General features: G+C 40.3%; 5 protein-coding genes across 7 annotated transcripts; 3 read left to right on the plus strand and 2 right to left on the minus strand.

Annotated features, from left to right (window-relative positions):
• Window positions 1-185: 185 nt before the first annotated feature.
• gys1 (glycogen synthase 1 (muscle)) lies at window positions 186-8,146 on the plus strand. 3 transcript variants are annotated; one of them, XM_026325247.1, is made up of 16 exons: window positions 186-328; window positions 2,146-2,264; window positions 2,433-2,614; window positions 3,434-3,625; window positions 3,862-4,047; window positions 4,199-4,343; window positions 4,611-4,728; window positions 5,004-5,124; window positions 5,228-5,334; window positions 5,517-5,576; window positions 5,852-6,044; window positions 6,274-6,400; window positions 6,490-6,585; window positions 6,695-6,858; window positions 6,960-7,040; window positions 7,189-8,146. In XM_026325247.1, exons 2-16 carry the CDS (start codon window positions 2,147-2,149, stop codon window positions 7,417-7,419), a joined length of 2,121 nt encoding a protein of 706 aa, XP_026181032.1. In that variant the 5' UTR covers window positions 186-328; window position 2,146; the 3' UTR covers window positions 7,420-8,146. The 3 variants fall into 3 exon arrangements, with proteins under 3 accessions (XP_026181032.1, XP_026181034.1, XP_026181033.1); XM_026325249.1 differs by lacking the exon at window positions 186-328 and adding an exon at window positions 348-594; XM_026325248.1 differs by lacking the exon at window positions 186-328 and adding an exon at window positions 348-548.
• On the minus strand, window positions 8,024-11,582 carry aspdh (aspartate dehydrogenase domain containing). Its single transcript, XM_026325250.1, has 8 exons — window positions 11,519-11,582; window positions 11,359-11,416; window positions 11,112-11,256; window positions 10,887-10,971; window positions 10,187-10,336; window positions 9,694-9,917; window positions 9,474-9,613; window positions 8,024-8,757 (listed from the first exon to the last, which is right to left on the minus strand). Exons 2-8 carry the CDS (start codon window positions 11,411-11,413, stop codon window positions 8,720-8,722), a joined length of 837 nt encoding a protein of 278 aa, XP_026181035.1. The 5' UTR covers window positions 11,414-11,416; window positions 11,519-11,582; the 3' UTR covers window positions 8,024-8,719.
• A 775-nt stretch (window positions 11,583-12,357) lies between these two features.
• On the plus strand, window positions 12,358-13,796 carry tmem86b (transmembrane protein 86B). The gene is made up of 3 exons (XM_026325702.1): window positions 12,358-12,575; window positions 12,821-13,064; window positions 13,236-13,796. Exons 1-3 carry the CDS (start codon window positions 12,525-12,527, stop codon window positions 13,685-13,687), a joined length of 747 nt encoding a protein of 248 aa, XP_026181487.1. The 5' UTR covers window positions 12,358-12,524; the 3' UTR covers window positions 13,688-13,796.
• A 580-nt stretch (window positions 13,797-14,376) lies between these two features.
• Window positions 14,377-17,583, minus strand: hspbp1 (HSPA (heat shock 70kDa) binding protein, cytoplasmic cochaperone 1). The gene is made up of 8 exons (XM_026324658.2): window positions 17,429-17,583; window positions 17,027-17,148; window positions 16,344-16,560; window positions 15,994-16,218; window positions 15,699-15,854; window positions 15,103-15,199; window positions 14,885-14,996; window positions 14,377-14,627 (listed from the first exon to the last, which is right to left on the minus strand). The coding sequence occupies exons 2-8, from the start codon at window positions 17,141-17,143 to the stop codon at window positions 14,547-14,549; spliced, it is 1,005 nt and encodes a 334-aa protein (XP_026180443.1). The 5' UTR covers window positions 17,144-17,148; window positions 17,429-17,583; the 3' UTR covers window positions 14,377-14,546.
• A 584-nt stretch (window positions 17,584-18,167) lies between these two features.
• On the plus strand, window positions 18,168-21,668 carry tufm (Tu translation elongation factor, mitochondrial). Its single transcript, XM_026324652.1, has 10 exons — window positions 18,168-18,249; window positions 18,750-18,796; window positions 18,888-19,026; window positions 19,183-19,349; window positions 19,449-19,718; window positions 19,919-20,051; window positions 20,198-20,302; window positions 20,523-20,674; window positions 20,991-21,110; window positions 21,237-21,668. Exons 1-10 carry the CDS (start codon window positions 18,213-18,215, stop codon window positions 21,405-21,407), a joined length of 1,341 nt encoding a protein of 446 aa, XP_026180437.1. The 5' UTR covers window positions 18,168-18,212; the 3' UTR covers window positions 21,408-21,668.
• The last annotated feature ends 80 nt before the right edge of the window (window positions 21,669-21,748 follow it).

A 21,748-nucleotide genomic window follows, 5' to 3' on the forward strand; every position in this document is an offset into this window, starting at 1 on the left:
CTCTCGTCTGAAGAAAACGCCCAGTTCCCTTCACGGTCAGTGCACGGGAGGAGGCAGAGAAGAGGCTGAGACCAGTAGGAGTAAAGCTCATGAATATTATGTAGACAGATACCCCGCCTTCGCGAACCCAACCTTCACCCTGCACCAAAAGACATGGTAGTTCTGTCAGTCAGTATGACAGTAAACGCATCACACCAATGTGGATCGCTGGCGTTTAAAGAAGGGTGCCGCCCCCTTTTCCTCCCTATCAGCTGTGTCCTTTTTTGGATTGACTGCGACAGCTGCAAATGTGTAGTTCATCGTAGTGAAGTTGGAACAAAATTGAAGGGTGAGTAGAAAATTGTGTTTTATTTTTCCCGAGTGAAAATAGGTTAATAGTTTCTCAACAGGAACGCGCAGTTGCGCATCACAGGCGTCCTTTGCGCGCTTCCGCAGCTGATTTGCAGTAGGTGCTTGATGTCACGTTCGCTTTTCAACTCGTGAGGAAACACAGGCGATTCATCCCGCAGCATTCATACTCAGCGGACAGGTCTGCTGCTCGTTTTAAGGTACCGTTACCGCCTGTATTCTGTGGAAGAGCAGCCGCTTTCTGAGGTATTTGTGCAGTGAGTCCTCCATAGCCTGGTTACGGTTCTTGTCCTCTAATAGACCTGTAGGCCTGCCGGACAGTACTACTGTAAATATTGGAATTTCAAAGCTGATAAGCATGATGTTTGTTATTGTCATTGTATGTGAGTGACGGTACCCCCATTTAAAAACATGCATAAAGTAGTGACATAAGTCGGTGAGTGTGTTCAAAAGGCCCGAGGGAATCCCAGGGGTTCCCTGAAGAATTGACCAGCACTGTCGTGTTTAATTTCAGGGTCTGCTATGGTTTCCTTTTTTATAGAATATATAATAATAAAAGTTACTAGACAGGTGCCCTAATATAGAGTGTTTATGGTTCCACTCCTCTCAGTAATGACTATTCCTTATTGTTACCTCAGTTGCATAATGGATCTTCAGTGCTGGACAATGTCCGACTGTTTGTCCTCCAGACTATGCTCTCTATGACTTGCTCTCCAAAATATATTATGAAGGGGAACGTTGTGTTTTTACCTTGAATCTGAGTTTCAAGCAGGTGTGAACAGAATCTTGTGGCATCATGTTTAGTTTGAATACACCTGTGGTCAAATACACAAATTACACTAATGTGATATGTGGAAACTTGAAACCTCCAAAGCTGTTGTTCAAATGTTTACCTGATCTGTGCCCTTGTCCATGATTTCTTCCACCTCTGTATCCTCTCTCACACCTCTTGTTCAGATGGTTGCACCGTTTCTTTAGGCACATTGTTTTTGACTCTTACACTCAGTCAAGAGGAATGTATTCCTTTCTTAATTATACTTTGCAAATGTCTCCACTGCTAATGTGAAGACTTTTTCTGTTGCAGTACCTGATCTCTTACAGCGCATTTCTGGTTTAGTAGACAGCAGTTTTGTAGGTTTTATGTAGGCTCATGCTGTCCTTTAATACATGGTGCATGTGTATGTTATGTAAACAAACACACACACATACACACACACACACACACACACACACACTGTGCATAGTGTTTTTCCTTGGGAACAGCCAAAGGTGGAGTTATTACGTTACCTGAAAAATTAAGAATATATTTGGGTGGCATGGTAGTGTGGTGGTTAGCACTGTTGCCTCACACCAAGAAGGTTCTGGGTTTGAATCTCATTTGACTCTGGGGCCTTTGTGTGTAGAGTTTGCAGAGGTCTCTCTGTCATATGACTTCCATTTTGATCACCAGTGTTTTACCAACGAGAACAAGGATTGTCACAATTGTAAAAGAATTGAGAAATTTCTTTTTACGTCACAGCACTGTAGTGGCAGTTATGAAATAAGGCATGCGGTTGATGGATGACATAATCACTTCTTGTAGGTGTGTGAGGAAATGTTTGTCAAGAGAAAGTTAGGGGTTTACTTGGTACTGTTATAGAGAAATAACAAGCTAAATGTTTACAGTCAGGGTCCCACTAGTAAACTAATGTACTAAATATTTTTGTATCCTAAAGTTGATGTTATATGATTTAACTGGTGATTTACACAGTTGTAAAGTGGTCCTGCCCCAGCTCAGTGTGTTCTGTGTTTACCCAGCATGCCGCTGGCTCGCAGCCTGTCTGTCACGTCCCTCTCAGGACTGGAGGATTGGGATGAGGAGTTTGATTTGGAGAATGCTGTTCTTTTTGAAATTGCATGGGAGGTCGCTAACAAAGGCAAGTGTTTTATCACTCTCTCGTTTCTGAATAAGTAAAATACTTACATAAAGATTTTTCCATCTTCACATAAACACAGATTATTCCTCATGAAAAATCTAATCTGTACAGATGAATCATATTTTATTGTTATCTTACCCGTGTGTACGTGTTCACGCACGTGTGAAGTTGGAGGCATCTACACTGTCATCCAGACCAAAGCCCGTCTGACCGCAGAGGAATGGGGGGAGAACTATTTCCTGGTGGGTCCCTACGTGGAGAGCAACGTGCGCACTCAGGTGGAGTTGATCGAGCCCACCAATCCTGAGCTGAAAAGAACCATTGACAAGATGAACTCCAGTGGGTGTAAGGTATTGCTACACATACCCACCAAACATACATCTGAGTTAAATTTGTTTGTTCCACTCAAGGGCACAGTTCCACGTAGCTGGAGTGGTTATAGAGTGTGATTTGTAGATACATGTAATAAATGTTCACTACACTTAAACACCCAGTTAGATCATTCACAGTTCTTCTTTTATATCTGATCGACTCTTTTCTCAGCCTGTCCCTGACCATCGTGTCTCTAAACACTGTGACCTTTTCCTTGCAAAGGTTAGAGGTTGTATCAGTGTCTCTCTGACTCTCATGGTCTCACACAGTCGCTCTCCAGAAATAGATGACTGTCAGTATGTGTGTGTGTGTGATACTTTCAATTCTTTGCGCTGTGTCACTCTGGGAGTCCTGTGGAATTATAGGTCAAGGCTATCAATGTTCAAGCTTGTGTTTTAAAGGCACAGTGCCTTCTTTTCAACGAAGCTCATCTTGTTTTTCAAGAATTAAGGCATTTTTAAGTTCCATGGCTGATCAGCCCCAAAGAAGACTGAGCTAAAAATCTATTTTTCTTGTTTTTGCCTTGTATTAGTACTTTAATCTAGTCATTTCCACTTTAATCAGACTTTAGGCATGAAATGACATTGCAATTCTGTACCATCAAGAGCGACTCCATTAAGGTTAATGTATGTACAAAAATAAGAGTTAAATGAATGATTAATGTAAGATTTTTGTATTTTTTTACAATTTTTCTTAAAGTAATTTTTCAGCTAGAGATCAACCACTAATAATTAGTACTTTCCCACTATTATAGAATAAAAGTACTCTTATACCATTGGTTCCTCATTATCCCACAGGTCTACTTTGGACGCTGGCTTATTGAGGGCAGTCCCTACGTTGTTCTAATTGATGTTGCGTTCACTGCCTGGTCTCTGGACCGCTGGAAGAGTGAGCTGTGGGACCTTTGTGACATTGGTGTGCCTTGGTTCGATCGTGAGGCCAACGATGCTGTTCTCTTTGGCTTCCTAACAGCTTGGCTTCTGGGGGAGGTTTGTAGCTCATGTGACATGTCACAGCTGATAACTTATATAAATGACTTAGTTGTGTAAAGAAGAGGTTTGATATTTTGTGTTTATGTGCAGAAAAAAGGGAATTATTTTTAGTTTAAAACACCTGAAAAGGTCTTATCATACATATCCAGTCTTAAAATAAGAAAACCCAGAAAGACACATGAAGTATGTGTGTGTTGTACCTCACAGTGACCCTGTATTCCCCCACATTGCAGTACGCAGCCCAGAGTGAAGAACCTCCACATGTTGTGGCCCATTTCCATGAGTGGCTGGCAGGCCTCGGCCTGGTGTTGTGTAGACATAGGCAGCTGCCTGTTGCGACTATCTTCACCACTCACGCTACACTACTGGGACGATATCTGTGTGCTGGAAATGTGGACTTCTATAACAACCTTGCAGAGGTAGGTGTGTTTCATTGTGCAGCTCATTACATTTATTGTACAGAGAAGTAATGAAATAAATAAGAAAATAATAGTATGATGTCATCCACATATGGATTTTGTTTTCAGCAAGCAATCAACCTATACTCTGTCATCCTTACCACTCATTTAGTTCAACTTGGATAAGGAAGCAGGCGATAGACAGATCTACCATCGTTACTGTTTGGAGCGGGCAGCTGCTCACTGTGCTCATGTCTTCACCACTGTGTCACAAATTACAGCCATTGAGGCCGAGCATTTGCTCAAGAGGAAACCAGGTATGTGGAGGTGAATTGATGTGTGACACTGCATTCAGAAACTTAGTGACATTTCACAGTAGTCTTATTTATCACTGACTTAATGAAGTTTCACTGAATATAAATATACTCTATTTCTTGCTTCTGAAAGTCTTAATATTTTATTGTTTTAACCTAATTCAATACAAAAGGTTAAATAATTTTTTGTCTTTGCCTCTATCTGTCACATTGTTGTCTGTCTGTCATATTTTTACATTAAACGCTTTTACTTTCTCCCACCTCACACAGACATCGTCACTCCCAACGGGCTCAATGTGAAGAAGTTCTCAGCTGTGCATGAGTTTCAAAACCTCCACGCTCAGAGCAAGAATCGGATTCAGGAGTTCATCAGGGGACACTTCTATGGGTCAGAGATTCACAATACACAGTGCAAGATTTAGCAGCATGGTAGCAGGAGGATAAATGTTCAATGTACAGATAACCCCACATAAACAATAAAACTCAATTGCTATATAATATAATCTAATTATGTTCTGCTTAATTTACTACTTCCTCATTTTATTGCCTTCACTTTCTGGTTACAAGCTTTTCATCAAATTCATTAAGTGATAGAAGCATGAGACAAAGTAAATGATGAAGAATACAGACATATTACAGATTGTGCTTTGTTTTGACCATCAGGCACCTTGACTTCAACCTGGACAAGTGTTTGTTCCTCTTCATAGCTGGAAGGTATGAATTCTCCAACAAAGGAGCAGACATCTTCTTGGAGGCTTTAGCCAGACTCAACTATCTGCTGAGAGTAAGTGTGTGTTTTTAGTTTGCATATGTTTTTGGGGTCGGGGCAGCTGAATCAGAGATGTTACATTTTAACCCTGTATTTCTGTCTGGGCTTCCTGTCGCAGGTCAACCACAGTGATGTGACTGTCATTGCCTTCTTCATCATGCCAGCTCGGACAAACAACTTCAATGTGGAGACCTTGAAAGGCCAGGCAGTCAGGAAGCAGCTCTGGTGAGGTTTCCTCTCATTTTAAACAAGGTGAAGCAGTTTGCTAAAAGTGTAGCCAACACGCTACACGCATCCATACTTAGACAGATTTTAAGTCCATACTTATACGGTCACCATCCAAGTTGGACAAGTGTTTTTAATAGCTGTCTTATTATACTGCTCTCATTTATTTCTATCCTAAACAGGGATACTGCACATACTGTAAAGGAACGCTTTGGAAAAAAACTCTACGAGTCACTTTTGGTGTAAGTTTCAACCTACTTAATGAAACCTATAGCATGTGCAAGCATCTGCTGATTTAAAAAGAAAAAAAACTAATCCAGATGTTTCCCCATCAGTCCTGGAGATTCTGAAGAATCAAAGTAGAATCTGTCAAAAAAGTAATTTGTTTTAACATACTGGTTATATTTAGTCTACTAATATAAGCATTACATTGTAGGTGTTTTCAAAATGTGTATTCATCATTTTGCATTTAATTTTTTTCCTCATCATTAAGCCTAAATCTACTAATTTTCTTTAGTGGGCAGCTGCCAGATGTGTCAAAGATGCTGGACAAAGAGGATTTCACCATTATGAAGCGTGCCATCTTTGCGACTCAGAGACAATGTCAGCCTCCAATCTGTACCCATAACATGCTGGAGGACAGCAGCGACCCTATCCTTAATTGTGTCCGTCGTATCGGCCTTTTCAACAGCTCTGCTGACCGTGTCAAGGTATGTCAGTTGTCTCTAAATAGTGTCAACCTCAATAAATCAAGCAACAACGCTCTGCTGAAGAGTTCTTGTCATATTTTTCATGTTTTGTGGATCAGCCAGGATGTAGACAGTTCAGCTGTATGACTTCTAAAGAAAGAATTATGGTTTGCCCACATTTCACATTCTTTCTAATGGTAAATTCCCATATAACAAGGTCTGATAAATGAATGGCTTCTTCTCCTGTTAGATAATCTTCCACCCAGAGTTCCTTTCCTCTACCTCTCCTCTACTTCCGATGGATTATGAGGAGTTTGTGAGAGGCTGCCACCTTGGTGTCTTCCCCTCTTACTATGAGCCTTGGGGGTACACACCAGGTATGACACCCTCATGTGGGCAAGTGTGAACATATATGTGTAATATACTGTAAAATGTCATTGGGGCTTACTTCTTCTGTCTTCATCAGCTGAGTGCACAGTCATGGGAATTCCATCAGTTTCAACTAACCTGTCAGGCTTTGGCTGTTTCATGGAGGAACACATAGCAGACCCCTCAGCATATGGTACCTTTCTTTATATATGCTATACTTTTAATTGTCTGTGATTCTCTGAAAATGTTTTAAAGCATAAACAGGAATATGCAGCATTTCACATCATACCTTCTCTCCACAGGTATTTACATCCTGGACCGGCGATTTCGGGGGGTTGACGAGTCGTGTAACCAACTCACTTCCTACCTGTTCCAGTTCTGCAAGCAGAGCCGGCGTCAGCGGATCATCCAGAGGAACCGCACCGAGCGTCTGAGCGATCTCTTGGACTGGAGATACCTTGGCAGGGTGAGATTTTGAATACCAAGGAGAATTTTATTCATGTGACATTTTTAAAATAAATTAAAATGAGTTCATGTTGTTTCCCTTTCTCTTTTGTTCCACATTAGTATTATACAGCTGCCCGTCATATGGCTCTGGCTAAAGCCTTCCCTGACACCTACATATATGAACCTCAAGAGCCCACCTCAGTAAGTTAACTTGTCTGCCTTTTATGCGGTGGGCGTTCTCAGCTGTCACCTGCTTTAACTTGTTTTGTTTAATTGATGGAAGTGATTTTTTTTTTTTTTCAGCTTCATCATCCAATTCATATTCTAATGATTTTATTCTCCTCCTCAGACCACAGGCTTCCGTTACCCACGACCAGCTTCTGTGCCACCATCTCCAGCTCTGTCCCGCCACTCCTCCCCCCACCACAGCGAGGCTGAGGATAATGATGATGAAGATGAACGCTATGATGAGGATCTGGAGGCAGAAAAAGATCGAGTGAACATCCGCCAGCCCTACACCCCACCATTGAAAAACAAGTCCCCTGGGAACAGCAATGGCATCACAAGCGAGAAGAACTGAGACACACACACATACAGTACATGCTAAACCTCACTAGTGAAACATTATCTGTGAAAATCGTAATATAGTCATCCATGTACTCACACGTTTTGTAAGTGGATGCAGTTTTGTGAATGCGAGTGCTAAATTTATTATCAGCATGTTGTGAAAATTTCAAAACTGTCAGTGTCTTCCCAACCTGTGCTTACCTCAGAATTTTTAAAGATATTTCAGTTCAACATGTTTCGGTATTCTTTGTTACACCAGCAGTGCTATCAGTGATCTCTGTGGAGAAAATGCAGCAGCTAAAAAAGAATAAGCAACAGCCCAACATGGAAAGAAAATACAAAAAACTGCTGGATTTTATAAGGTACTAACACTGGATAATGTATGCCTAAGGCATTAAAAATAACAGAGGATTGTTTTGAATCTCTGGAGGGTTTTTATACTTGAGTCAGATTGGTTAGAGCAGGAAAAATCACATAACCCACACCTTTACCTACTTGTCGTCATTGCACATTGAAAGCAGGGAAAGTTATTCTTCAGACATAAAGAGACCCATGTAAAAGTGCTGTGAGTAGCCACAATGAGTGCATGTTCTTTTTATCTTTGTTTTCCTTGAATGTGTAATATTGATGCAGCGCTTTAAACTCAACTCTCCACCAAACTGTAGCAATTCTTCTGTCTTTCAAATGCCTTGTTTACTGCAAAACTCCAAGAGTGGAAATAAAATGTAAACACACACACACATACAGTAGCACTTAATGTGAACAGGATCAAGTGTGTGTTTTTGTTTTGTTCCTGCCTTATTATATCACAGCCTCAGCGGCGATCATCAACCTCACACTCCTGTTTCTGTTTGTGTGTTATTCCTGGGTTTGCCTGTATCAGCAAGTATTTATTTGTGAAAGAAACAGAAATGAGACAAAGGGCAAAAATGGGCTGTGCTTAGATGGCAGCCTTTCCTTCAGGTGAAAGACAAAAGAGAAATGGCTGTAAAATGAGCTTAAGTACGTCTTGACTGTAATGGAAGAAGGAGAGGGGGTTTACTAGGTGTATACTCACACTCCTTGTAAAAGTTTTATCAATTGTTTCAATCTTGCACTAGATGAAGCTATAATAAAGTTTAAATATATATACTGTATGTACTAGTGTTTTAACAATTCACCCTTCTGTTTATTTGGTTTATTGGAACACAGATATCCAGAATATATGTGCTTTCAAATTCTGTTTATCAACCATGAACCATTTCATTTGCCTGGACTTTTCCAGTGGATTCTCCTCCTGTGTTGTAGGCAATGGTCCAAAGTCCTCACATGCTTCAGCACAAGTAAACCCGGCCCCCATGTCCTTTGCACACTGAGCAAAAAGAAAACGTTAGGGTTAAATCATTGGTTGCATATTTTTGTCTTTCGATGTGATATGTTTATTATTTCATTGTTTCCAATAGACTCTCTCCAGTAGACCGTGGTAGACAGTAACTTCAAGGTCAAGTACTGTATTGTAAGTACACTATTGGATAAGTGTACTTTGAGTATGCCAATTTATGCTACAGTACTTTCTATTGTATTTATTTGAAATTTGCAGTTACTTTTGTTAAAGGTCTTTTGACCACTAATAAAAAGTAGGACTTAGTTATTGGAATTGGTAGCAGTTTGACCAAAAAGCCATTTGACCTCAACTTCCCAGATTCTTTCAGTTACAAAATGTTTTTTTTATGGGCCTTAGGAGGAGGGGCCAACCGCTTTTGGGAGCCACTGGACTAAAACGCTTATCTGTATATATAAAATGATCTCCATCCACTAAATGCTATTAATGCTTGATAAATTACATAAGTCAATTTCGTCCACCACTTCTAGAGGATGGTTGGCAGCAAAATATATTGTTTCACTGATTGCATCTAAGCAACACTGGCAAATCATTTCATTGAAGTTTGCACTAATTTATTCCAACCCTACCAGCTTTGAAACAGTGACTGACTTGCTAAAGTATCACCACTGCATCATAAAGAGCTGCTGAATGCAGTTTTACATCAGGATTTCTGTGAAAGTGTTTGGAAACAATGCAGAACTCACTGAGTAAACTGTTCCAGAAGGAGTTGTATGTTGCACTTCCAGTTACTGCTCCGAGTCTGGCTGGATTCCTCCTCACTGTGTGTACTGTGAAGCCATCAGGCCCGGTCACATCCACCTCTACCACATGATAGTCACTTAATCTGGAGGGTAACAAGGTGAGAAGCATTGAAGCAGATATGAAAGGCTGCACTGTGTAAATCAGATTTTTAGTTAGGCTCACGCTGTGTCAGACACAATCTCTCCCTGAACACCAGAAAAGCCAAGTGTTCCTGCTGCCACTGCTGCTGCTGCCATGGTGTTGACATTGTTAGGAGCAAGTGGGCACAACTCTGCCACTGAGCCTCTGAATAAAACTCTTCTGCCCTCTCCCTCTGTCCAATCAGAAAGGATGTCTCCTGTCAGCCGGAAGCAGGATGGATGCTTGGACATTCTTATAAACAAGGCCTGAGCAGAAGCCAAGAAATTTAACAGTACAGTTTAGGTTAGCTTCAAACCCCCAAACTTAGAAGTACATTCTGTGGTAATTAAAGTTTCCCTATAGATATGTGTTTCCCCTTACTTTAATCTAAACCTACACCTTCACTCTAACGTTAACCTGATTTTAACCCTTGGGATCAAACTTTCACCTTAAGATTTACCAGAGATGTTCAGTTATCTGTAAAACTCAATATTGATGTTTAAAAATTAAAAAAACAGCACCAACCCAGTGTTACCTTTAAGGCTCCACTATCATTCAGCCTCTGAATGTCCTGGCCTCCCCATAATGCACCACTGGGGATGTACAGGGTCTTATTATACTGGTGAGCAGCTTGACGCAGCTTCTGGTTCAAATTGGGATCAGAGAGAGCAGAAGGGGAGCCCACCTGAAAAAAAAAAGATGTTTCTGTCAGCTTAGGTGTTTTTTTCTGTAGTGACACATACAGCAACTATTTTGTTTTAGCGTACACTCATTTACATCTCAGGGTTTAAAGAAGAAATATGTTGTATATCTTTGGTATTTATAACCAATAATCACACATATGTGTTGAAGATAACAGACAACATCACTATCATAATGAAATACAGACTTCAGCTGTCTAAATGTATTGGAAATCCACAAATATGCAAAACTCTACAATAAATTTACTTCCTCTTTTCAAATAAGAACATGAGAACACCTCACGTCTTACTCTTGTCTGTTTTTAGTGTTGTTATAAATCAGTCAGAAACATAAAGATGAAACTTTGCACACTCAAATATACAGTGTTGGCTTTCACACTATGAAACCACTCTCTACTGATGGGAAGCATAACTGTAATTCATTTAAAAAAAAACTGCTAAAAAAATAAAAGCACAGTTAAAAAAAAAAAAGCCATGTAAATTGTTTTCACATTCAATCACCAAACCTGGTTTACAGGCAGATAAGAATCTCACCATGAAATGAGCCTGAGAGAGGAAATGGAGCCCAAATTCTTTCACTATCTGAGGATGACACACTTCTACAATCACATCACATTGCCTGTAAACCACAGTAATTATTGATTAAAGCTTGAAAAGGATTTTATGTGACATTAAATGCTTAATTTGTGTGGTAGTACAGAGACCATTTAAGATGCTAATATTGTCTTTTGCAAGGGTTTGCATGGTTTATGCGTGTACCTTTCTGCAAAGGTTGATAGATCACCAAGTACAAGTTCATCAGGAACTAAACCTTTGAGCTTATCAGAATTTCTGTTCCAAACAAAAGCCAGAATCAAACCAAGAGCAGCTCCATCTTTAAGGATCCTCTCCACCAAGTACTGCCCTGCAGCACACACACATTTAATGTTATTAGATTAACGTGATTAGAGAATTCAAGTCAAAGTCTTGAAGAGTAGATGTCTGGGGTTTAGAGGGGAATTCAAACCTAGATGTCCATATCCTACAACTCCAACTTTTATGGAAGGATAGCTGGCTGCCATGACCTATGGACAGAAAGAAAACATGCTAATAAAATCCCACAACTTTGATTTGCAACTTAACAACACACTCATGTCTGTTGACCTTTTTAAAAATACTCTCCTCACCTGATAATCCCAATCTGAAGAACAACCACCGCACAATACCAGGAATCATAGGCAGGCATGGTACAAAGTTTGATTCATAGAGGACATGGTTAATTATTATCAGCTCTTCAGTCTGTGACATTACTACACTTCAGGCTCCTCCTATACACATTTGCACAAATTCAGCCTCAGATGCATGAAGATTTTTTTAGTCCAACAAACATAAGCCTTTTAACAAATGAGACATTGATTGAGTCTTAAATTACATCAGTCAACATGGTTACATTTCTTTCATCTACAAAAATGTAAACACTGACAGGTCTGTTGTTGCACAGTATGTTTTAGTTTGATTTAGCATGGCTTTTGCCTTTATGTAGAGCTTTGGAGCAATGTGGCCATCTAGTGAACACCAGCAGTGCAATGTGAAGTCCTGTCTTTGTTAGGATGACCCTTTAATCAGAGCACATACACTTGAGATATGTATTATTTATTACCATTTGTTAGGCAATAGCCCAGTCATGTACAAGCAGCAGAATTTTTGCTTTCACATTAAACAGTTTAAGCTTTCAAAAGTAGACTAGTTGGTGTCCCCAGACTTGACAGTGACTATCATAAGACATTATATGTCTTATGATAGTCACTGTCAAGAGATATGGAGTAAGAAAACAACTTTTATCATATAAGAAAGTTTACAGTTCACACAGTGTCTAGTTCAACTTCAACCTTCATGCGTTTTTGTAATTATTGCGCCTGGAGATGTCAAAGGTCACCTGTTTGTCAATGAGAACACTGATTATCAGAGAACTACCAGACATCAAAGATCATTCCAAAGTTCATTGCTGTGAACACCTACAGGCTGAGAGACATGGCAGAGATCTGAGACGAGAGGAACAAGAGAGCAAGAGGGTTTAGTGTTGGTTTCCATGAGAAACAACTGTAAAAGCAGAAGAAAATACAAGGTTCCTAACAACACAGGTTTATCCAGCTGTGACAGCTGTGGAAGCCCACGCCAGTGCTGACTGAGAAGATGGACATCCTTGAGACAGATGCATATGACAGACGACAGAGAAGAAATACGGTACCAAAAAAAACCCACTCAATTTTATTTACAATACTTATATGTTACTGCTTGCCTTTCACCCAAAGAGAGCTGGGATAGGCTCCAGCAGATCCCGTGACCCTGGTTAAGGAATAAGCGGGTATAGATAGTGGATGGATGGATATATGTTACTGTAAATTTTTCATGTGGTTTCAGTTTATTTTTAAAAATTAATGTTGAAACAAAATGTGTCAACCTGTGCTTTCTGTTCCTCCCTCTGTCAGTCCTATATGCTGCTTTTCTTTCTCTTGCCTTTCTTCTTTTCCACAGCTGTGTACTTCTACCTGTGGACTCCTGATTCTCCTGCGTCCATCACGTCTGCAGGTGTCAAATCAGCACCAGCACTGCTATTAGCTGCAGTAGTACTGAGTTGGAATGGAGGTCAAAGTATCTTGGGAGTGGTGGGAGGATTGATCTTCTCTGCTATTGGTGACTGCTGTCTGATATGGCCTGAGCTTTTCCTTCATGGTAAGACTTGTTTGTACAGTAGAGAAATACTGAGAACCATTTTATGGATGCAAATTAAACTACAGGTAGGATTTTTTGTCCATCTACAGTCACTAGTGAAATACTAGTGACTAGTGCTATACTTAATTTAATTAAATCATATATTATCGCTCATCTCACACACTTTTTCAGGCATGGCTGCATTTGCTGTGGCTCATCTGCTGTACTCACTCACCTTCCTCTCCAGTCGTTATACACCATATTCCTCTTCCTCCTGGGCTCGTTTCCTATATGTGATCCTGGTCATTGTGGGAGGCGGTAGCTACATCTACATCTATCCATTCCTGCAGAAGGCACCAGACTCAGATCAACTAACTCCAGCTGTGGCGGTTTACACTGCTTTAATTACTGTAATGGCGATTTTAGCTATTAGAACCCACCACACAGCAACACTTTTAGGAGGTTTGACCTTTATGGTGTCTGACCTCTCATTGGCTCTGCAGGTTTTCAAGGTGATGGCACCAACAAAACATGGTAACACTATTGTCATGGTGACATATTATTTGGCACAGTTACTCATCGCTGTAGGTGATATACAAGCAGTGGAGAACAGAGATGACTTTGCAAAATGGAAGAGATCATAAACAAAATCTTTGTGGCATCCCTGCAGCCTTAAGTATCTTCCTCACATTTATTTCAATAAAATTTAAATACTGCCAAAGAACACATCCTGTAGGTTTTGGAAATCTTTTACGGACCCCACCATATAAAGCAAAAGAGGAAGGTAAACACAACACCAGTTCTTCTGCTGATCTGCATGTAATAGAAAAGATGGTGCAAAATAGCATCATGCAAGACAAGACACCTTTTTCCAAGGTCTATTTCCAGAATAATAAATAATCATAATATTTTAAAAAATATGTCTGACTTATAGAAACTTAATATTTTATGTAACATCTGTATTCTGTGACAAAATATTTTAATCAGTAATTTTCTGCAACATCCATGTTTCACTGTAAGTTGTACATACATATGGTGGTAATGTTTTCTTGTGAGCTGGTCATTATATGTACAAAAATACTCCCATTAATAATAAATAAATAAATATAGTGTAAAGCTGATGCCTGCACTTCTGTGTCATCTTTTAAGAACTAACCTATGAAAAAAAAAGACAATTCTTTACAAACACTAGACTTAAATTAAAAGTTAAATGTACTTGCAAATCAATTTATTGTGGGGTTAAATAAACTAAACAGAAAACATCTGACTAGCTCTGACAGTGATGTTTGGTAAAACATTTGAGATATGTAGATCTAAAAGCACTGGGCTGAAATAACAGTTGGAAAAAGTATTTTATACATTAAAGTTATTTACACAATAAAATCCAGCTCCTGGATTACATGCAGAATATAGACAGCTGTCATAACAGACAAAAATGTTGCTTAACATCCATGATCGTGAATGTTCTGTTATACCTTTACAACATCTGTGATAAATAATACTTCAGCGATCCATCACACTGTCATCTGACTGTTGGCTACGGAAACACAAAACCCTCAGACGCTCACAGAAGTCGAGCTCTTCCTGTTAGAAAAATAGATATGATTTTATAAGATGCTTAGTAGAAAAGGACTAAGCCAAGCCATAAGATACAACCAATAATTCCATTTTGTTTACATTTTAAAATACAGTATATACACTTTGGCAGCTAGTCAGGACTTGGAAATGTATACCATAAAAGGTCTAGTTAGTTTTTGTTTAGACAATGCTGTTTCCAATGGACTAGATTTTGCAATTATGCGATAGTTCATTTGTACATTAGATAAGAAAAAAAAAATTACCTGACTTTCTTCTTTTCCCTGGAGCTCTTTGGCTCGCTGTCTAAGTAACTCCTCCAGGCGCAGATCAGGATTCACGCAGTCATTGAGCCCCTGATGACAGTTTTCCACCAGACTACACAGACACAAAACAGAAAAGACAATAATTGCTACCATGAACTAATGTAAACTAACATTCTGCTGTGAAGGCTGGAGGCAGCAAAGTCCAGGGCGGGTCTTACCAACAAAGGGCACCAAGCACATGTTCATGGAAAGGTGAGTGTGGCGTGCGGAGAACAGATACAAGCTGCTGGACCATACCCATAGAGACAACTGTATCTGCAGGAAACAGAAAATAGGAATATGATACCAGACCCAGTATGACTCAGTATGACTCACAGCTACAGTGGCAGTTCAGGAGGAAGCAAAGTAACACTGTCGATGCATTGTCAGAGTGTAAGAACATCACTCTGTCCCAGAAGATTTCATCATCAGAGTTTGATCAAATAGTAGCACACAACTGGTGTATGACAAGTCACCAAAGTCAAACTAGACGCTAGCTTTAAACAAGTAATTTTCTAATAAGGGGAGAGGGAGCAGCACTTGTTTATAAAAAAATAAATAAATAAAAAAAAAAATAAATAAAAAAAGGTTCACTATACACCTTGGGCATTATTAGTAAAATTGAATACTGGGAACATCCACAGCAGTTCACACACATTTTAAACACACTTTTGACATTTTGATCACACGGTGGTAATCCAAGAATGGCTACTGTATGGAGTTTCTGCAGCAGGTTAAGGTGAACCAAGGTGGCGTGAGTCTCAGTCATTTCTACCTTTTTGTTCAGGATGTGATGTCAGCAGGTTGAGGAGAAGAAAAGCTGACTTGGTCCTGAGCTTCTCATTCTCTGACTGCATGCCACGCATTAGAACGGAGAAGCCATCGTGCGACAGGAACACCTGGAGTCCTGCCTCCTGCTCTCGGACTAGACCTGAAGTCACATTAGGATACAGTTACAGTTCTATTTTCAGGTTCAGTGTACACTGAACATCCACAGTCATGAACACAGAAAGCACTTCAGTCTAGTCTAAAGGTTAAACAGCTGTGTGCCAGTGTTCTTAGGTACTCACATGAGACAGCGTAAAGGGCTTTTACTCTGACGGTAGAGTGGGGATCTGAGTCTGTAAGCTGGAGCAGTTTTGGCAGCGCCCCAATGTCAAGCAAGTGGACCTGCACCTCTGGCATGTTCTGAGCACAGTTAGCAATAAGATCAGCAGCACGCCACCTTAGCCCACTTTGGGAATGACACAGATACTGGGAGACAACCAACTCTAGTCCACCCAGAATCATCAGGTCTGAAGCAGAGAAAGACAGGACACAGTCAGGAAAACAATTCGCTTTCAAAATATCCATCTAGCGTCTCAGAGTTAAGCATGAATTTACAAACTGCTTAGAGAATATCATCACATTTAATACAAACCTCTAGCATTGTCAAGGTTCGCACACAACTCTGACAGCATCTCAAAGGCTGATTCCTGTTCATCTTCATCATCTTCACCCATCTCCTCCTCTCCTCCTGTCTCCCTCTCACTGATTCCCTCTTTGCGTAGGACAGCCAGGCACTGCTTCATCTGCTCCACTTCATCCATCTGCCCTTTGCAGATTTCTGAAAGAGCTTCTCTCAGCCATGTTTTCCTCTGGAACAAAGAAAGAACATGAGAATACTTGACAGAGGAATGCAACTAATTATTTGAGTGTTTGTGTTATTCATTATTATTTTCACTATAAACTATCTGAAAACTGGTGCCTTTTACAGTTTGCCATCACGGACATTGCCATATTCAAACCACAGGGCTTCAAAAGAAAACAACAAAGTTTCACAATGGAAACCAGATTCTTTTGACACTCCTTCTTAAACGTGTTGAAAGGACTAATAACTTATCAAAGTACAAGCTGATTAATTTTCTGTCAGTAGTCTAACCACACAAGCACATTATTTCAGCTCTATTCCTGACCACATACAACAGGAGTTATTCCATTAGAAATATATAAATATAGTCTATTGAATTCTTCTTATCGGATAGTTATTACTTTCTGACACGTGTGCATTCATGGTATCTGCCCAAAGCCTTCTCAGATTTGAAATGAATGACAGGCACTTACCTCCTCGGACATGGGTTCAACAGGGGCAGGACCCTCAGCAGCTGACCCGGCCTCTACCGCCAGCTGCAGGACCCCCTGAAGGTTTTGGGGATACCTCCTCTGTCTGTCTTCTGCCATGAGAGCTGAAGAGAAAAACAGCGAACATGTGCTTAGCAATTAAATTCTGGACTTTAAAGTTAGTGACGCTTAGCAGTAAAACAGAACAGCCACAGAAACATTACAAATGACAAAAATCATAGAAGCAAACGTTGTTCCTCTTCACCTTTAATTAGCGACTAACAGCCAAGTAAGTTTGAAGCCAACCTCTATGTGCCCATGCTGGACTCATCTACCTTGTTTTTACGGTAGATAACTGAGGATATACTGAAATATCGGCGACACAGTCGGATTATTTCGACTTACCTTTCAAATGTCTTGAAAAATAGTGCTGATGAGAGAACACACGGTTTGTTTGTGACGTCTAAGCAGGTTTGCTCCCTATATAAACACAGAAACGTGAATGCACCAGAATGTTCTAGCTAGCTAATCTCATGAGTGTCAAGAAGGGAGCCATGCTTTACCATAAACCTTGGACCAAACTGGGAAGTAAAATGTTTTTTACTGTAATTTTCAATGAATTTTGTGTCATATTATAATGTCAAGCTCTTTACAGCTCTCTAAGATAATTCTATAATATGACTGACCATAATATGAGCTCTGTATTTAAGACGCACAAGAGTAAACTTAGCCATAGTAGAGTATTTAAGGTAAATCAGTGACGTTGGTTAGCGCGACGGTCAGAGACTATGGGCAAAAGTGATAGTTCCTCACGAGTTAATTTTACGTAGGCTTTATAAAAACACAAAGAGATTATATCAAATATGCAGAATCTAGATTTTAACACGTTCTTCCCTGTCAATGCATAAGGAAAGAAATAAAGCAAATCCTGCAATATAAATGATAAATAAGCTAGAGAAACGAATAGCCTAAAATGGTGCAATTAGAATAAGCTCAAGCTACGTTGGCCTGCTCTGCTGTAGTTACAATAATACAAAACAATAATAAATAAATAATGATAATAATTTCGTTGTAACGAATAAAAATGTTATTCATGGAGGGGAGGTTTGCTGCTTCAATGGACTGCTCTGAAACTGGCAGGATATTATCTTGACGTTTGGATCGTCTTTGGCTCCTCTAGCAATCCAAGATGGCTGCCCTTGTGGGTTTGCGTGCATGTTTCTCGGGTAAAAATGATTCATTCTTTGACAGTGTCTGACTTTGTGTGTATTTCTGATCATTTCATAGCACTCCGATTTGTTGCAGAATAGTAGAAAATGTTGGTTGCGCTTGTACAAATATAAAAGCATGGAAACAAGATGATGCACTCTCTTGTAATAGCAACGCAAGGTCACGTTACCAGTGAGTGTTAGCTACCGATGTAGCTAGCAGAGGCTGATGACTGACTGACTTATTGATTATTATTAAAGTTATATATATTACAGACAGTTAGCTACCAGTCTGTTCCTAAAACACAACTGTTATTGTGCTTAGGTATTAGCTTTGCATTGATCTGTTGTCAGATAAGGCTTAAATGAAGTGATTTTGCATGACAGTGACACATGTTAGTTTAGGCTTTGTGATTTCTGACTCTAGTAGAGATTTTGTTTGCCCATTCCATAAAGATATCTGCGTTAATCAGCTATTCATTTGATATGTTTCTCACATTGTGTTTTACTCTTCTCAGCACTTCAGCTTTCTTCACCAAGCCTCCTCCACAGCTCATTCAAGTTGGTGAGTAGACACACACCCACTGCAGTCTACAGACTCTATAACATGGGTTTTCTGACTGAGTTTAATTCCTGAGTTTCTCGTTGTCTTGTAGTGTACTGTGCCTCTGAGTCGGCGGACCTTCGCTGCAGAGGCTAAGAAGACATACAGCCGAGACAAGCCCCATGTGAACATTGGAACAATTGGCCATGTTGATCACGGCAAGACCACCTTGACAGCAGCCATCACAAAAGGTAGAATCACCAGCGTAAATTGATCATATTCAAGTTGGTTCGGACAGTGAACTAGTTTCACTGACCCACAAGGAAAAGTAAAGGCTCCTTAGTTTTCTGGCTTTGTGAATGTTTGTGCTTGCACATAATCTGAACAATGTGAACTTCCCTCCACAGTGCTCTCTGATGCTGGTGGTGCTCACTACAAAAAGTATGAAGACATAGACAATGCCCCTGAGGAGAAGGCCAGAGGCATCACCATCAACGCCTCTCATGTAGAATACACCACAGCCAACAGACATTATGCCCACACAGACTGCCCAGGTCATGCCGACTATGTCAAGGTAATCAGCTTTTCCTCTCCTGTAAAGCTTCTCAAAATAACCTGAAGAAGAAAACACTGAATATGATGCAGGTTTGTTTTTGTTGCTTTGCATTTTCAGAACATGATTACAGGCACGGCTCAGATGGATGGTTGCATCCTGGTGGTGGCAGCCACTGATGGCCAGATGCCTCAGACACGTGAGCATCTCCTGTTGGCCAGGCAGATCGGTGTAGAACATGTGGTGGTTTTCATCAACAAGGCCGACGCTGTGGAGGACAAGGAGATGTTGGATCTGGTGGAGATCGAGATCCGCGAGTTGCTCACAGAGTTTGGCTATGATGGCGAGAACACACCTGTTGTAATAGGCTCTGCACTCTGTGCTCTGGAGGTGAGGGCACCTCTGGGAGTAAATCGTTGAATTTGCAACTACTTAAAGTCTCTGTCAGATAAAGGGGGGCTAACATTGAATAGCTCCAATATAAACATATTTATATGGATAAAACTGAATGAATGACATGTGACTAGTTGGAGTTAGATTATATACAATTCATCTCAGTTTGATCTGAGTGAATATTTGGTTCATTTCAGAACAAGGAGCCTGACCTGGGTTTAAATGCTGTGATGAAACTACTGGAGACTGTGGATAATTACATTCCTCTGCCCAAAAGAGAGCTGGAGAAACCTTTCCTTCTGCCCATTGAAGGGGTTTATTCTATCCCAGGTAGGATAAAAACCCCAAGCTCTTTAATGTAAAACTCAAAATTTATAGATTTTTGATTCCGAGTTGTAATGAACTGAGACAGATGTTCATGATGTGTAAAAATGTCAGTTTCTCTGAATCTGAAAGTCATTAGTTGTGCCTTTCAGGTAGAGGTACGGTGGTAACAGGTACATTGGAGAGGGGTGTCATCAAGAAAGGAGACGACTGTGAGTTTTTGGGCCACAATCGCAACTTCAAGTCTGTGGTTACAGGTGAGTGAAAGCAGCGGGAGCTCAGAGGAGGAAGTCCTGTGCTCTTTACATAGGGCATGAAGGAAATTGGGACAAATAAAGGAAAAATCTCAGGAAACAAGTAGAGTAATGTGCATAAGTGAGAAGAAGTGCCAAGTCAGGTTGTGTGTCTGTTGTGCTTGTGTCCAAAGATGTATGAGCTGCAGAAGTATTGAAGAAATTTCCATCCTGTTTGACTCAGGTGTCGAGATGTTTCATAAGTCTCTGGAACGGGCAGAGGCGGGAGACAACCTGGGCGCTCTGGTCCGAGGCCTGAAGAGGGAGGATGTGAGGAGAGGGATGGTGATGTGTAAACCAGGATCCATCTTTCCACATCAGAAAGTCAAGGCCCAGGTTAGAGCACACAGTTACACACAGTTGTTACTGATGCCAATCGTGACATCTCTTGCATGACAGTACAGGAAAATGAAGCCATAACATAATGGTATGTTAAGTCAACTGGGAGACTAGCCAGATGCCACAGTAACAACTCCCAGATCATATACTGAGTTGAAGATGTTTGAAATGAAAACACATAAATACTTTGTGTGAATGCAAGCTTTTTTTGTTTTTTTTTTATGCTGCCTAAAATTATATGCATAACCCCTTGTTTCCAGTGACTGAAATGTGTGTCACGTGTGCAGACATATTTGTGCTTCCTCTATTACAGGTGTATATTCTGAGTAAGGAGGAAGGAGGCAGACATAAACCGTTTATCAATAACTTCATGCCAGTCATGTTTTCTCTAACTTGGGACATGGCCTGTAGGATCACTCTGCCCTCTGAAAAGGTGCGTTTGTGTGCCAGTCTATCAATATATGGACGATTGAATCTCAGATTTGTAAACAAATGTAGTATGACAACAGGATTTTAATTGACTGTAACCCCTGTGTCTGTTGTTCTCATTCTGTTTTAGGAAATGGTGATGCCAGGGGAAGACACCTCCTTGACACTGACGCTCCGCCAGCCAATGGTCCTGGAGAAAGGCCAGAGGTTCACTTTGAGAGACGGAAACAAAACCATCGGCACCGGCCTGGTCACAGATATCCTGACTATGACAGAGGATGACAAGTGCAACTGGGGCTGAAGGGGATCTCTGCAGTGAGGGCAGTGAGGACAGGACAGGTGTGTGTGCAGGAGGGTCAAGGGGGGGAGGGAGGGTGTCTGTGTCTGGTCAAGTCAATTAAAAATAGAAATATAAACTCATATATAAACACATAAACTCATGAACAGGAGACAACTCAAAGGAATGCACCCAACCAAAATAAATATGTTCAGCACTGTCTTTGTGTTTAAGGACCAGATTCTCAAAATTGTCATTTCTGTAATAAAATGTATTTAATAACAATAATGCCTCCATATTTTTTTGGATATTACAAACCAAACGATTCTCCAGAAAGCTGAAAAAAACAAATTACTAAGGGATCC

The sequence above is a fragment of the Mastacembelus armatus genome, chromosome 8 (genome assembly GCF_900324485.2).
Source record: "Mastacembelus armatus chromosome 8, fMasArm1.2, whole genome shotgun sequence".
Classification (NCBI taxonomy): domain Eukaryota; kingdom Metazoa; phylum Chordata; class Actinopteri; order Synbranchiformes; family Mastacembelidae; genus Mastacembelus; species Mastacembelus armatus.

What these genes read in the sequence shown, in the direction of transcription:
- hspbp1 (XM_026324658.2), bottom strand. Translation starts at nt 17,143, where the DNA reads ATGGCAGAAGACAGACAGAGGAGGTATCCCCAAAACCTTCAGGGGGTC. An exon ending in GAACCTTGACAATGCTAGAG is followed by an intron (nt 16,219 to 16,343) that starts GTTTGTATTAAA and finishes TCTCTGCTTCAG; the next exon opens with ACCTGATGATTCTGGGTGGA. An exon ending in ATCACATCCTGAACAAAAAG is followed by an intron (nt 15,200 to 15,698) that starts GTAGAAATGACT and finishes TGTTTCCTGCAG; the next exon opens with ATACAGTTGTCTCTATGGGT.
- tmem86b (XM_026325702.1), top strand. Translation starts at nt 12,525, where the DNA reads ATGGACATCCTTGAGACAGATGCATATGACAGACGACAGAGAAGAAAT. An exon ending in GACGACAGAGAAGAAATACG is followed by an intron (nt 12,576 to 12,820) that starts GTACCAAAAAAA and finishes TCCCTCTGTCAG; the next exon opens with TCCTATATGCTGCTTTTCTT. An exon ending in GCCTGAGCTTTTCCTTCATG is followed by an intron (nt 13,065 to 13,235) that starts GTAAGACTTGTT and finishes ACACTTTTTCAG; the next exon opens with GCATGGCTGCATTTGCTGTG.
- gys1 (XM_026325247.1), top strand. Translation starts at nt 2,147, where the DNA reads ATGCCGCTGGCTCGCAGCCTGTCTGTCACGTCCCTCTCAGGACTGGAG. An exon ending in GCTCTGCTGACCGTGTCAAG is followed by an intron (nt 6,045 to 6,273) that starts GTATGTCAGTTG and finishes TTCTCCTGTTAG; the next exon opens with ATAATCTTCCACCCAGAGTT. An exon ending in AGCAGACCCCTCAGCATATG is followed by an intron (nt 6,586 to 6,694) that starts GTACCTTTCTTT and finishes TTCTCTCCACAG; the next exon opens with GTATTTACATCCTGGACCGG.
- aspdh (XM_026325250.1), bottom strand. Translation starts at nt 11,413, where the DNA reads ATGGCAGCCAGCTATCCTTCCATAAAAGTTGGAGTTGTAGGATATGGA. An exon ending in TGTAGGATATGGACATCTAG is followed by an intron (nt 11,257 to 11,358) that starts GTTTGAATTCCC and finishes TGTGTGCTGCAG; the next exon opens with GGCAGTACTTGGTGGAGAGG. An exon ending in TCTCTCAGGCTCATTTCATG is followed by an intron (nt 10,337 to 10,886) that starts GTGAGATTCTTA and finishes TTTTTTTTTCAG; the next exon opens with GTGGGCTCCCCTTCTGCTCT.
- tufm (XM_026324652.1), top strand. Translation starts at nt 18,213, where the DNA reads ATGGCTGCCCTTGTGGGTTTGCGTGCATGTTTCTCGG. An exon ending in TCCACAGCTCATTCAAGTTG is followed by an intron (nt 18,797 to 18,887) that starts GTGAGTAGACAC and finishes GTTGTCTTGTAG; the next exon opens with TGTACTGTGCCTCTGAGTCG. An exon ending in GTCATGCCGACTATGTCAAG is followed by an intron (nt 19,350 to 19,448) that starts GTAATCAGCTTT and finishes TTGCATTTTCAG; the next exon opens with AACATGATTACAGGCACGGC.